We start from the raw sequence: 16,030 nt of genomic DNA on the forward strand, positions 1-16,030 counted from the left end.
GAAGGACTAGACAGCTGTCCTTGTCAGCCCCGCCATCCTGCATCACTGACAAGGGGGAACCACACCGGAAAATCTGGATGAACTTTCTCGGCCAATGCAGGGATCGAACACCCGACCTCCAGGCTAGCGAGCCAGCGTCTTACCCACTTAGCCACCGTGAAACAGTATCACAAACTGGACTGATGCGGTTTACGCATTTACACCTCGGAGTACTATTTTACAATCTGATTAAAACACAGATCCTATTTCGTTTTGTTTTTTATAGTTCAAAATTTCTTTTTACTTGTCTTTACCACACTTGGATCTGGAAGAGTTGTTATATTACCGGCGTTCTGGTTGAAGTGAGGGATTAGCCAATGAAACAGTCTGTTACAGCGAGTTCTTGGCGTTTTATGCACGGAACTGTGGGTAGCCCACTAGAAACATCAATGCTGATTGGTTAATCAAATGTCTGACACCACCTTTCAGTACAACTGGTCAGATCTTCATGCAGTGTAGGCCATCGAAAGTATAAAAAAAATGTAACGAAATATAGATCTGTATTTCAATCAGATAGTAAGAAAACCAAAGATATAAAAGTTTTACGAAACTATATACAGATCATTGACAGACATGGTAATTATGTTTCCCTTGGGAGAGAGAGAGAAATGGGGTTTAACATCCACTCGACACAAACTAGGTCATTTTGGGACTAACATATGGTTTAATTTTATTTCATTAATTCGCTTCCGCGTAGGGGTCTTTAGCAGTGGGAGGAAACCGGAGGACCCAGAGAAAACCCACGAGGTTGGACAGGCGACCCTACTCCTTGTCACGTACAACCGGGGATTCGAAACCACGCCAGTTGACTCAATGACAGACCGTATGATACAGCGCAGCGCGCACATGCTAACCATTCGGCCATCCAATCCCCCGACAGACATGGTAATTTTGTTTCCCTTGGAACATGTGACGAGTGGGGGTGTGTTTGTTGGTTGGTCAAATGGTTTCACACTTACACTGTACAACATAAGGTCAGTCAATGAGTCAAGTGATATTAGATACCCCGATTGTACGTGTCAAGAAATAAGGTTGCCTGTCAAATCTTGTGTGTTTTCTCCGGTTTCCTTCCACTGCTTTAGACGCCTACGCACAAGCATATTATTAAAAAAGAGATTCCGGGCTGTAATGCATGATCGACAGCAAAAGAACATGTCTCAACCAACCATGACAGCTGAAAGATTTTGACTGTGTTTGATTACGTCGGGATTCTGCTCATAACACCCAAGTTAGGACTGACAGAACTGTGATAGGACTGAGTAGAACTGCATTACAAATCAGTATAGGGAGCCTACTAATGTTTTAAATATGGTGGCCATTCAGGGCAGAGATCTATTCTTGAAGTAGTTAGTTCTCTGTGTGCAGAATGTAAAACCATCATGGCTACCTCTCAAATATAATGTGTAGGCCTAATATGGTATTAACTTACTTTGTGACATTCTTACAATAGTAACATGTTAGATTCTTTAACTTTTTACAACCTTTTCTTAAATATCTCATTCCTTTATCACTGAAAATATACCAAAATATATTCTACACTGTTATATTTTATCATCCAATAACACATTATACAGTAGATATCACTTGTGTGATAACTTTCATATTCTACTTTCTTAGGAGATATTGCTTAACATGAATTTTATTGGTCAATTAAAAAGGAACTACTTTGTAGATCCAGTAATATTGTTGGAGAAAAGTTCTCAATTACCATAAACAATTACAATACTCCCCTAAAGGAACAACCGAGTTGATATATAGGACTTTGCAATGGTTGACTTGCAGTCAAAACATGATGTATCACTACGCCGTAATGTTATAAGGTTCAGTAAAAGTGAAATCTATACCAAAGAATTATATTTACTTATTTGTGGGCGTAAAAAAGGGTTGGGTGATAAATAAAATCTCCTACTCGTCTTTTTGGATATAAAAAAATATCAACAATCGTGGATAAAGTATAAAAAACTCAGCAAGGCCTTGTTTTTTTTAACTTTATCAACTTGTGTTGATATTTTTTGATATGAAAATAGACGAGTAGGAGATTCTCGATATATCCACAGAATAATCCATCTCCAATATAGTAAATTTCAGTTGTACTAGTGGGTGTAATGAGACAGAGAGATGGGGTTTAACATCTGGCCACTCCACACAAACTACGACATTCTTGTGTGTATTGGGTTCTGTTGTATGTACATCTTATCAAAGCCTTCAAGTAAAACTCTACATTTTTCATCAGTTCTAAACCTATCAGATTCCTCAAATATTGTTTATGGGGATACTCGATTAAACGTTCGGAATTAAATTATCCCAATCCCAAAAATAGTGATGATCGAGTGAAATTGGGGATTTCGAGCTCGTGGAGTGCATAAGAAATTATCTCAACCAACCAGGACAGCTGAAATAGATGCATTGTGCTTAATTACGTCACGGTTCTACTCACACAACCTCCCTTGTCAGAACTGTGACAGTTCTGAATTCCGTGTCACTAGATTGCAATAATGTCAATTTGAGACGTTCCGGAGTGACAGTCGAGCATACCCCAAGTGTTTGTGGTAAAGGGAGATAACACATCTAGAATTGTATGAATTTCGACTATTCTTATAGAGACTAGATATTGTATAACATGCAGTGGTTGCTTCAGGATGATGGTACCTACCTTACTAATGTACATCCACTAATATCTAATTGTAATAGGTAATAACAAACACCGGATAAATACTGTATACCCATATCAGTTACCTGAAATATAGAAACATTTAAAATACAGATGTGACATCATCCTTTGATGTTGGCGTACCATTATTTCAAATAATCGTACAGGCAATGTGCCAAGCGTACATTTTTTATACTAGTTGCATCATTGGACCCACTTGACGTATTTCATTGAAATGCACATGCTGGATAGTGTCTGTACTTTAGGTTTTTTAATGGTCTTGTGCAATACTCGTGCTACACGCACTTGTGCAATATTAATATATTACTTAATGTCTCAAACTCGACCATTAACATCCATGGGGGCCCTGGCGTACTTAATTAAATGTACACCATTGCCCAGCCCCCCCTCCCCCTCCCCAAAAAGTTACTTTTAAGTTCATATTGACATTGAATTGTATAAAAAAAATTAATTATTATCCATTAACTTGAAAACACAATGTAGATTCAAGAGAAAAGTACAGTCTCAAATAACTGAATGGTCACTGGTTAGCAATGTTAGATTTACCTATAGGTTTAGCAGACTGAAGCAGGGCTGCCGACAACCAGTATCGCAGCGCAATTTGCGATACATATTTTGTCCATTGCTAATCAAAAATTAAAATCTAACGTTTTTGATTCGCAGTAACTGCGAATCATTAATATGCCTGTCATTTTGGATATTGACACAAAGATTTATCCACATTTCTCAACACTTTCAACTGTATAAAATATCAAATAAATTTTATAAACAAAACGGAATTCTCCGTGTGACATTTTCTTCTCGAACTACCCAGAATCAATTCATAATACTATATAATACAGGGACATAACTCTATGAATCGGGACTATTAAACTGGAAATAGGGAATCAAGTAGTACCACTCACGTTGCGAGACATGTCAATTTCGAGTAATTATATCAGAATTCAATTTGAAAAAAAATAAATTCAGTGTATCCCCCACGTATTGTAAATAAAATATAAAAAATAAATACGTGTAAACGTATTGTAAAGTGAGAAATCAAAGTAAGAATTCCCGTAAACTATTATTGTTTATATCGCGTGCGTCTAGTTAATCGAGATTATTCGTAAAATACCGCATGTTTCCGATTGAACAAAAATAATAACACACGATAAAAAGTTTGTTTTCTAATGAAGAAATAAGAAGCCACTGCCAAGAATTGGCTTCAGACATAAGGCCTAACAAAAGTCTACATTCATTCAGAAATGTTCACAGCTAGCTGTAGAAGTGCTAAAATTCTAAAAAAATCTTAAGAATGAAATCTAATCATTTGCTATCAATTAAAATAAAAATAATCTTGTTATTTAGGTGTTTTATGTTGATTTGAAACTAAAAAACTGCTAATCAATTTTTAAATTTGCTAATCAAATTTGGCAAAATTGGACTTTTTGATTAGCAGTGCTGCTAATCATCTGTGAAAAATTACCGACAGCCCTGGACTGAAGCCTAGTCACTCATCAAGATCTGGGGGATTACCCAAGTATTTGATAACATCAAAAGGTCTGAGACAATATTTCTACTCATTTAAATGCATACATGTGTAGGATTAGAGTAGAGAGGTCAAAATGGCGTCAATGCTTAGCATCTTTTGTTTGTTCAACGTCATTTCAATGAATGCAGAAGAGAAAGATTTTTCTCTTCGGGCACCGCTATGGACAGACACGTGTCTGCTATTGTCGGTATAAGGGCAAACTGCCAGAGTTGAAAATGAGTTAATAAAATATATTACGTACCAACTTACAACCAGAGATATTTAAGAATGACAACATACGACAGCAGAACGCCAGATTCTTAATAGCACCATCTGTTATATGCTGAAATAATTTATGTAAATTAAAATTATTATTTCTTGTACAATTTATATAAATTATGCCAATGTATACACGGGACCTCGGTTTTCTATCTCATCCGAATGACTAGACAGCTGTCCTTGTCAGGCCCTCCGTCCTGCACCACTGACAAGGGGAAACCACGCCGGAAAATCCTGATGAACTTTCTTGGCCAATGCAGGGATCGAACACCGACCTCCAGGTTAGCAAGCAAGCGCTTAACCCACTTAGCCACTGTGGCTCCATGAAATGATATAAGGTTTAATGTCTTGTCAACTCAATACTTTTGTCATTTTAAGACATTTTTACGGTCATTTTTATTTCTATGTGTGCAATGTAATGGAGAATAGTTTTTTCTCTGTCATATCAAATTCCAACTGTCAAGGGTTCCTTTACATGCACACCAATGTGTACACCTCATTTTTTCGTCCCATCCTAACAACTAGACACACTTTTCTTGTTAGCCCTGTAGGTGCCACCCACCCTTGACAAGTCAGAATCAGCCATGAAAAATCCATAATTCTGAAGGTTCTTCTATGCCTGAGTACTCAGTCACTTACAGCTCGACCACCACAACCACCAGCAGCAGCAGACCGGGTCACTATGGTCCCTTGGACCAATTGGTTTCCTTGGACTCCCATCGCAGTGAAGAAAAGAGAGACAGAGAAATGGGGTTTAACGTCCACTAAACACAAACTAGGTCATTTCGGGACTGACATATGGTTTAGTTTTATTTCAATAATTTGCTTGTGCGTAGGGGTCTTTAGCAGTGGGAGGAAACCGGAGGACCAGGAGAAAACCTACAAGGTTGGACAGGTGAACCGACCCTACTCCTTGTCATGTACAACCAGGGATTCGAAACCATGCCAGTTGACTCAATGACAGACCTTATGATACAGCGTGCACATGCTAACCATTCAGCCATCGAACCCCCCTCGCAGTGAAGAAAACATGATTGATGATAAAATGAAACCAGCTTGATTCACTTTCCCCCGCATCCCACTCATAGATTATTTTGGCCATTATATTTTTAAATGGAGGTAAAAATGAATTTTATTTATTCTGAAACAAATACGTCTATATTTTTTAAAAATTCCAGTCGGTTGCCAGTACCACATCCGACAGTCCTTGGCCCCCGTCAGCCCCTGACTACCACAGTCCAAGGCCCCACAAGCCCCTGACAACCACAGCCCCTCGAAGTAGAAAATATACCTTACCACACAATGTGAAATATCTAGTCTCTGTATTTCACGACATTGTTGTGCAAATTTCTGTAAACCGAGATCTGTGATTCCTGCACAATCTGATAAACATACATCTCGTAGTCTTATATTATTACCTAAAGCTGCTAATCCCTGCAATAATCCATTCAAGTTATATTGTGTCATTTTACCACATCAGGAAATAAATAGAAATGGGGTTTAACATCCTACTGTTCTGCTCTGACTATGCTAATGAAGACGGGCATACGCCATACAAAGGAAATTTTTTGGTTTTTTTGCAGAGCCACTGCCTCTGTCATAAAATTAAAATATTATAAATGTGAATGTATACTTGTAGGCATACTCCACTAAACACTGCTGTAATGAAAGCAAATTTCTGTCCCAAATTATGATTTTATTATGCCCAATTAACCAGTGCATAGCAGAAGATTGTGTGACAAACGGGGCTATCAAATCGAAAACAATGTAAACAATACTGTTTGGAGACAAACAATACTTTCACCGTTTTTAATACCTTAAATCACTGTCCAAAGTTTTAGGGAAGACCCCAGATTAAACGAAGGGCTGTCATGTTGCTGTGCTTTTGGATAGATTTGATTGAAAAGGAAGAATAGACAAACTCCTTCAAAAGCTCAATTATCAGAAGCCAATCCAGCAATGGCCAGAGAGGGATTTCTCGGGCAATTGCTTCAGGAATATGACATGTAGAGTATGTATTATAAGTATGTATTATAGTATGTATTATAGATAAATTACCTGGGCCCTTATTCACGAAAACTTAAACTAAAATACAATCGAAATTTTAAGAAATACTGCAATTCGATTGGCTGACCAATATGCAAATTGGATATATGCAAATTGATTTTACTGGTCAGCCAATCGAATTGCAGTATTTCTTAAAATTTCGATTGTATCTTAGTTTAAGTTTTCGTGAATAAGGGCCCTGATGTATATATAAAGTATGTATTATAGATAAATTACCTGATCCCCACAGTTACAGCCTGATAAATCTAGAGATGTTAAACTGTGTATCTGTCCTAATAACTCTATACCAGCTTCACTTATATTCTCACAAAAACAAACACTTAAATACACTAGATGGTGGCACCTGTAATAATATCATACACTAAAATACACCAGATGGTGGCACCTGTAATAATATCATACACTAAAATACACCAGATAGTGGCACCTGTAATAATATCATACACTAAAATACACCAGATGGTGGCACCTCTAATAATATCATACACTAACATACACCACATGGTGGGACCTGTAATAATATCATACACCAGATGGTGGAACCTGTATTATTAGTACCACCAAACATCCAGTGTTAACATAAGGAGTGAAAGTTAGTTATTAGTAGTTAGATGGTATCTCGAAAATAAATGGAATTAAATTGTGTGTAATATCCTACTGTTCATCACCATGAAGGCTATGCACTGTGCTACCATTTAATGGAAATGAATAGGTTTATTTAGTCTTTGTGTGTATGCAAGATGTGAAACGGAGTAGAACCGCACTACAAAACAATATACAAATTTTGGGATAAGGTGTTTATTCGAGGTATGAAGGAGATGGATTTCGGTGTGCAGAATACCTTTTAACTATCCTTGATGATATATAATGATTTACCTTTTATGTATATTAACCATAGCCAAATCACCAACACGTACACAGTTTGTTAAATTTAATTCACGTAGTTTGAAAGCACACGGTCCTTCAGCCATATATCGAACTCCAGTATCACTAATCCTACAAATAAACAAACAATTTTCACATAAATTTAAAATAAAAAATCACTTTGTAAAAACAATTTCATATTGTTTTAATGTTAAAACCAATTTCCACATTGTTTTAAGATTGTTAAAAACAATTTCCACATTGTTAAAAAAAAATTTCACATTGTTGAAAAAAAAATTTCACATTGTTGAAAAAAAAATTCACATTGTCAAAAAAACAAACAATTTTCACATAGATTTAAAATAAAAAATCACATTGTAAAAACAATTTCATATTGTTTTAATGTTAAAACCAATTTCCACATTGTTTTAAGATTGTTAAAAACAATTTCCACATTGTTAAAAAAAAAATTTCACATTGTTGAAAAAAAAATTCACATTGTCAAAAAAAATTTTCACATTGTTAAAAAAAGATTTCACATTGTTGAAAAAAAATTTCGCATTGTTAAAAAAAATTTTTGCATTGTTAAAAAAAAATTTCACATTGTTAAAAAAAATTTTCACATTGTTAAATTCTTTTTCACATTGTTAAAATTTTTTTTCACATTTTTTGTGTGGAATAATACATTGATACTTAAATGAAAAGAAATGAAATGGGGTTGAATGTTTAACTTTTCTGCACCAAAACAGCTAATGAAGACGGACATACACCATGTTCTATGAGGAAAATTTTGCCTACTCTTTGTCGAATTCCAACTGCCAAAGATTCCTTTACATCAATCTGATTAAAATAGATCTATATTTCGTTTCTACTACTTAAAGATGTGACCAGTTTTAGGGGTCGGACAAGCGGCTTTTGACCCTATGATATCAGACATTTGATTAACCAATCAGTGTTGATAGTTCTAGTTGGTTACCCACAGCTCTGTGCATCTCATGCCAAAAAATGTGGGTTAACAAAATTGATGGAATTGGGTCCTGTGTACTTCCAGTTCGATTATCAAATATCACTGAAATAATCGAGATAGAGAGAGAAATTGGGTTTAACGTCCACTCGACACAAACTAGGTCATTTCGGGACTAACATATGGTTTATTTATTTATAAATTTTTCATTTCAATAATTCGCTTGCGCGTAGGGGGTCTTTAGCAGTGGGAGGAAACCGGAGGACCCGGAGAAAACCCACGAGGTTGGACAGGCAACCCTACTCCTTGTCACGTACAACCGGGGATCTGAAACAATCGACCTTACAATAGTTCTGTGACTCAGGCTTTTTATTTCAGTCTATGGAATAGCCGGTTTGAATAGTTTCGAATTTCAGTTGGAAAACTCAATTTAAAAAACTCTCTAATTTTTTTTAAAGAATTGGTGTAGTCAACATTTTACATGTACCAGGAGCTAAATGGCTAAGGCTTGGTTTTTACCTGACACAGTCTGCTAGGTTTAAAACGATGAGATTTCGACACGCTGAGATAGATTTGAGTGTAGCGTCTGTTAGTCTTGAACAATCAGTAAGATAAACATGTTCTAAATTAGGACAAAGTTTACCAATGAGTTTGGTACTAGCGTCAGATATTCGGTGGTTCCCTTTAAATAAAACAAAAGAGTGTTAAATATGTTAATATGAAATTTTTTAAACATGCTACTTTTTTGCACCGACTGGGCTTATGAAAACAGGCATAAGTCTTACAGTATATGCTATGAGAGAAATTTTGCCCAGTCCATCTGTCAAGGGTGCTTTTACGTGCACACTGTTACTTGCAGGTCCTCTGTCCTGCACCACTGACAAGGCTAAATCATCCTTGACCAACACCTGGATCGAACCAAGGACCTTCTGGCTAGTGAGTCAGTGTCTTACTGAGAAATATTTATATACTAAAGAGAGAGAGAGAAACTAGGTCATTTCGGGACTAACATATGGTTTAATTTTATTTCAATAATTCGCTTGCGCGTAGGGGTCTTTAGCAGTGGGAGGAAACCAGAGGACCCGGAGAAAACCCACGAGGTTGGACAGGCAACCCTACTCCTTGTAATGTACAAACAAGAATTCGAAACCACGCAAGTTGACTCAATGACAGGCCTTATGATACAGCACGCACGTGCTAACCATTCGGCCATCCAACCCCCTACTAAAGAGTAAAATTATTCACTTGCACTGGAGGACCCAGAAAAAACTAATGAAGACGGACAGGCGACCCTACTCCTTATCACATACAAGCTGAAAATCGAAACTATGATACATACTTCACTCAATGACAGACCTTATGATCTACAGCGCACACATTAGACCATTAGGACCCCCAATCTCTCCTTATGCTAGGTTCCGACTATCACAATTCGCGCTACAATTGTAATCGTCTCATCATATATTGAGGTCAGCTGTAGCCATCGTGTTGATCGTATCTGCACATACCAGATCGTGGACTAAATAGGAACAATACTATCGGAACGCATCGCACGACAAATGAAATGAAAAGGGGTTTAACGTCCTACTGTTCTGCTCCGAAGACTTGCTATGAGGGAAATTTTGCACGGACAGTGGCACTACGGCCTACTCTTATATCGAATTCCAACTGTCAAGGGATCTTTTACGTGCACGCCAATCTGTACACTGGACCTCGGTTTTTTGTCCCATCCGAACGACTAGACAGCTGTCCTTGTTAAGCCCTCCGTCCTGCATCACTGACAAGGGGAACCACGCCAGAAAATCTGGATGAACACCCAACCTCCAGGCTAGCGAGCCACCGTCATCCCCACATCGCACGACAGTGGGAACCTAGTATTATATAGTAGAAAAAAAAAACCTGTTATCAAGAGGTGGAAACCTTACCATCAATCTTTATAGTAGTCAAATTTTTATAATTAGCAATTTTTTTAAATGGTTCGTCTGTTAGAAGTGGGGATCCCAGGAATGATACGGCATTGATCTTCGGACATTTATCAGCTAAAGTCTAGAAAATAACAAATATAGTATGAAATAAAATGGGGTTTAACATACTACTATTCTGCTTCGACTGGGATACACCATACAGTGTGCTATGAGGGAAATTTTGCCCAGGCAGCGGCGCTACGGCCTACTCTTATATCGAATTCGAACTGCCAAGGGATCTTTTACATGCATGCCAATATACACAGAGGACTTTTTCATATCATCCGAATGACTGGACAACCATCCTTGTCAGGCCCTCCGTCCTGCACCACCAACAAAGGGAAACCACGTCGGAAAATCCTGATGAACTTTCTTGGCCCATTCAGGGATCGAACAAGCAACCCACTTAATCACTGTGGCTCCCGCAAATATAGAAATTTTATAACTTACGTAGAGCCTAGAAAATAGAGAGAGAAATGGTGTTTAACATCTAATTGACACTAACTAGGTCAATTTGGGACTGATGAAATATGAAAATGAAATGGGGTTTAACGTCCTACTGTTCTACTCCTAAACTGGGCTAATGAAGAAGGGCATACGCCATACAGTGTGCTATGAGGGAAATTTTTCCCAGGCAGCGGCGCTACGGCCTACTCTTATATCGAATTCGAACTGCCAAGGGATCTTTTATGTGCACGCCAATTTGTACATGGGACCTCGGTTTTTCGTCCTATCTGAACGACTAGACAGCTGTCCTTGTCAGGCCCTCCGTCCTGCATCACTGACAAGGGGAAACCACGCCGGAAAATCTGGGTGAACTTTCTCGGCCAATACAGGAATCGAACACCCTACCTCCAGGCTAGTGAGCCAGCGTCTTACCCACTTAGCCATGTGATCCCTCAATTTGGGACTAATATATGGTTCAATTTTATTTCAATATTTCGTTTGTGAGCAGGGGTCTTCAGCAGTGGGAGGAAACAGGAAGACAGGCGACCCCACTCTCTATCACGTACAAGTGGGGATTCGAAACCACGCCAGTTGACTCAATGACAGACTGAGACCTTATGATCAAACGCACACACATTGACCATTCGGCCAGCCAACCCCTCGCCTAGAAAATAGCAAATATAGTAATTCTATAACTTATGTAAATAGACTGAAAAATAAAATACACAATTCCAAATTTTGAAGATTATTCCACCGGCTAGAAAAGCTCAAATCAGATTACGTATATCTGAACGTTGAGTATGTTTTTTTGCTAGAGAATTACTTATCTGAAGGTCCAAACTCTGTCCTTAATCTGGGGGTTGGATGACCAAATGGTTAATGCGTGAGCGCTGTATCATAAGGTCTGTCATTGAGTCAACTGCCGTGGTTTCGATTCCCTGGTTGTACGTGACAAGTAGTAGGGTTGCCTCTCCAACCTTGTGGGTTTTCTCCGGGTCCCTCCGGTTTCCTCCCACTGCTAAAGACCCCTAAGCACAAGCGAATTATTAAAATAAAATTGAACCATATTATGTTAGTCCTGAAATGACGTGGTTTATCTCGAGTGAACATTAAACTAATTTGCATGCATGATCCCGGTGTTGACTGAGAAACTTCATCAGGATTTGTCACCAGTGAAGAATGGAGGGCCTAGCAAGAGACTACATATAGTCTTTCAGATGAGACAAAACAACGAGGCCCTGAGGACACATTGGCGTGCACATAAAAGAACCCTGGACAGTTAGAAGACGATATATGAGTAGGCCGCAGTGCTGCTGTCTGGACAAAATTTCCCTCATAGCACACTGTATTAGCCCAGTTGATGCAGAACAGTAGGACGTTTAAAACCCAATTCAAAATTTGAGTTATGCGGCCTGCGTACACTTACCACGACGCAATCATCATTAAGTGTAGGAAATTCGTTAAAGAGCATTGTCTTCAAGTTCGTACAGCCATTGGCTAAATTCCTAAATCCTTCAGGTGTTAACTGAAATATTAAAAATACAATATTAAACATACGTTATGCAAGAGCTAAATCTGTCTATTGTAGGTCTTTCTTTAGGCCTGAAATGTTATATAAACTATTAATTAGACATTTATTAACATGAAAAGACCTTAATTAACTCTCACTGCCATCTAATGTGTCAGATTTTAATTGGATTTGAATTTAATCTGCTGCTCAACGCTCATTGATGATTAAATCCAAAAATGGATAATCAAGACTATGTTTCTTTATCGTACCGACTTTAGGAATGATGATCGAGGCTAGGCTTAAAATTCAATCACTAATATCTTGGTTCAGAGTGAAGCAATTTGACTGAAATTTTCAGCATATTCCCTTTACATTATCTAGTATTCAGCTATATATAGTGAGAACTGCCAGCTCTTTATCTAATCTTCCATAACGTATCTTTAAACAATACAGAACTGTTTGAGATATGAAATAGTGTTTAAGGGAGTTTAAAGTCTCATCGAGAGAATATTGTGTTCATTTTGAGACTAACATATGGTTTGTGTTTGCTATGACCTTAAGGATAATGTTCGCAAAAGGAATTTCGACCAGATAGCAGTATCTCTACTTACTCTTCTTAAATAGTAAACAAAGTCTTGATTATCCATTTTTAAATTAAATCATTGACCCTCAATCGTGTTTAAATCCGTTGAAAATCTAATGGCATAGAGAGTTGATTATGGTCTTGGCAAGTTAATAAATAATTCATAAAACATTTAAGGCCTAAAGAAAGACCTGCAATAGGCAGATTTACCTCTTACAGCTTTAGTAAAACTTTGACTACAGACTCTAAATGATCACTTTTTTTTCAAAGATGTCACAGTAATTGGGCTGAATGATTAATGCAAACTTTCGTAATTTTTTAGATTAATAATAAATAATTGGCCATGACCTACCTGTAAGCAGCCACTAAGGTCAAGGTATTCCAGTTTTTTATTACATTTACCCGAGGCCAGGTACATCATACCTCGATCTGAGAATTTGGCACAAAAAGCCAGACTTAAATACTGGACATTAGAACAATATCTGGAAAAAATACATATTGGAAAATATTGATTCAATTTGAAAACAAACATAATAGACTCAATGACAGACCTTATGATACAACGCGCACGCGCTAACCATTCGGCCATCCAACCCCAACGAGAAAAGAGAGAGAGAGAGAGAGAGAGCTTATAAGTTAGACCTTCCATACCAGACCCTTTTGCTTTAAAATTGGTCACATTTTTCATTTTTGTTTTTGTTTACTACAGTTGAAATATATTTAAAATCTTTTATTTCATAAAAACTAAAAATTAAAATTCTAATTTAATGATTGACAGGTTCTCCGACCAGTCAGACAAGACTTGTAAACTTGATTGAAACAAGAGCCCTGATTGGTAGCCTTACACCACTCCACCAATAAAAAATCTGTATGTAAACTTGATTGAAATAAGAGTCCTGATTGGTACCCTTACAACACTTCACCAATAAAAACTCTGTATGTAAAGTGAAAGTAGAGAATTGATACTTACTTGGCAATAGATCGCAAGGAAGCGTCGGTTAGTTTAGTGTGGGATACATTTAGATATAATAAAATAAGGCAACCTTTTACTAATACAGTAAGCATCTCATCCTAGAAATAGAAAAATACACCCAAACTTAAAGATGAATTATCTAAGATTTAGATAAAGAGCTGGGCATTCTTGTCGCAATAGTTCCAAAAAAGGTAATGTAACATGAACATATTGAAAATTTCAGTAAAATTACTTTATTCTGAACAAAGTTATCAGTTTTGACAAGATGTGGTAAATATTGTTTAGTACTGTAGCAATGTTACTTGTTAATTGAGACTCGGCCTAGCTGCACCATTTCTAAATTAAATCATTAAATGGCGATAGCATTTCATTCAGTTTAAATCTTTGCCATCCGACAGTCTAGAGAGTTGATTATAGGCTAGTCATGTGAAAAAAAGGTCTAAATAATATAACATTTGAAGGAAAAATAAAAACCTACAATAGGCAGATTTAGCTCTTACATAATGCACTAGCAGTGGGAGTAAACCTGAGGACCCGGAGAAAACCCACAAGGTTGGACAGTAACCCTACTCCTTATGACGTACAACCGGGGAATCGAAAACAAACCACTTGACTCAATGACAGACTTTTTGATTTCATGCGCACATGTTCAATATAGACCACCCAAATTCTCTTGATAGGGAGATTTCCAAATGCCAGTGGTTATTTTAAACATCAATTCACATATGGGTGGAATATGTTTTTATCTCAATGGAATGGGGTCGTCTCGACAACACAATACTTTAGTCATTTTAAAACTAGCAGACACATTGCTAAGAGATTGTCAACCTCAGACATTTCATTTGAGAGTCTTCTTGCAGATACAACAAATAAATGAAAAAGTTTTTCAATAGAAATCCTATCCTGAAAGTACAGTACCAGCTGTTAACACATGTGACCCATGACAACAAAATGAGTTGGATGTCGCAAAAATGTGTGTAAATAGGCCTAGGCTAAAAAATATCACATTTAATAATACAACATGAATGGTAAAAGCTTAGATTTAAAATGACTTTTTTTTCTTTTCTTTTTTTTAGCTTATTTCAATACTTTTGTTCATATATTAAAACACTGACTTCAGACTCATATTTTGTCGCTGGTCACATGTTTTTATTCTTACATCTAGAGCTGAACATTCTGATAAATTTAAATCCTGTAAATTTCTACATTCACTGACACTAGTAAACGTTGGTTGAGAGATGTGTTTAGCTGCTCGTAAATTCAGATGCAATAAATATGGTCGGGCTTTATACAGCAATCTGGTCGCTACTTGATCCGTTACCCTGAATAGAAAATGAAAACCGTTACATTAATTCTGGTACACGTCAACATGATTGATTTGGGTAAAGGATGAATGTGCGATTTTATTAAAATAAATAATCTACAAGTAACCGGGGTGGCCAATTTTTTACATTCCATATGCCAGATATTATCTGTACAACTTCAGATGTGCCATTCAACTTCAAAAATTACATTTCTAAGGCCTAAATATCAAATGGTTAGTCAACAGAAAAACTTGTCTGCTATATCACCTCAGTGGGAGTGGACATTAAATAAAGCTATTTCACACGCAGAGTAAAACTCTGCATGATATCACTTCTTTCATTATTAATAGGCAGAGGAAAATTAAGGACTATTAAGAAAGTCATATTATTATCATAAGTTGTAATGTGCCACTTGGAATGGTTCAATGTGCCACTTGGAATGGTTCAATGTGCCATTTGGGCTATAGGTTGGCCACCCCTGCTTTTAATGTTTCGTGAACATGCAGTTATTAAGACATTTTACAATACATGCCATCGTTAGCTATGTGATTTTCCCAGAACATGCATTTACTGGGTCTATAAATAAAATAATCATGACAGAAATAATTAGCTATGTGAATTTCCCAAAACATGCATTTACTAATCAGACAAATCTACATATAACATAAGCTACTCTCATTAACATATTGATAACCGACAGAGAATTTGTAAACAATATTCTGAATAACCCCTAAGCCACTTTAACTTCAAGAGATAAAAGGGTTATTCACATTCAGTAGGCTGTTCACCTGTGCATTGCATTAGTAGGACTATGGATAGAATGTGCAATTATAGAGATATAGATTATGAGTTATA

At 36.9% G+C, this 16,030-nt stretch overlaps 1 protein-coding gene across 2 annotated transcripts in view; it reads right to left on the reverse strand.

Moving 5' to 3' along the window:
- Nucleotides 1–16,030, reverse strand: part of LOC126827538 (dynein regulatory complex subunit 6-like) — a 47,025-nt gene that overhangs the window by 4,179 nt on the left and 26,816 nt on the right. For both annotated transcript variants that reach the window (XM_050556995.2, XM_056102361.1), the window contains 12 exons: nt 15,031–15,193; nt 13,869–13,969; nt 13,251–13,380; nt 12,232–12,330; nt 10,320–10,440; nt 8,914–9,076; nt 7,443–7,562; nt 6,783–6,909; nt 5,796–5,933; nt 4,483–4,563; nt 2,693–2,775; nt 1,469–1,549 (listed from right to left, as the gene is read on the reverse strand). In XM_050556995.2, the coding sequence (XP_050412952.2) occupies nt 1,469–1,549; nt 2,693–2,775; nt 4,483–4,563; nt 5,796–5,933; nt 6,783–6,909; nt 7,443–7,562; nt 8,914–9,076; nt 10,320–10,440; nt 12,232–12,330; nt 13,251–13,380; nt 13,869–13,969; nt 15,031–15,193 (1,407 nt within the window). The remainder of the gene's footprint in view (nt 1–1,468; nt 1,550–2,692; nt 2,776–4,482; nt 4,564–5,795; nt 5,934–6,782; nt 6,910–7,442; nt 7,563–8,913; nt 9,077–10,319; nt 10,441–12,231; nt 12,331–13,250; nt 13,381–13,868; nt 13,970–15,030; nt 15,194–16,030) is intronic.

Source organism: Patella vulgata, chromosome 7 (genome assembly GCF_932274485.2).
Source record: "Patella vulgata chromosome 7, xgPatVulg1.2, whole genome shotgun sequence".
NCBI lineage: Eukaryota > Metazoa > Mollusca > Gastropoda > Patellidae > Patella > Patella vulgata.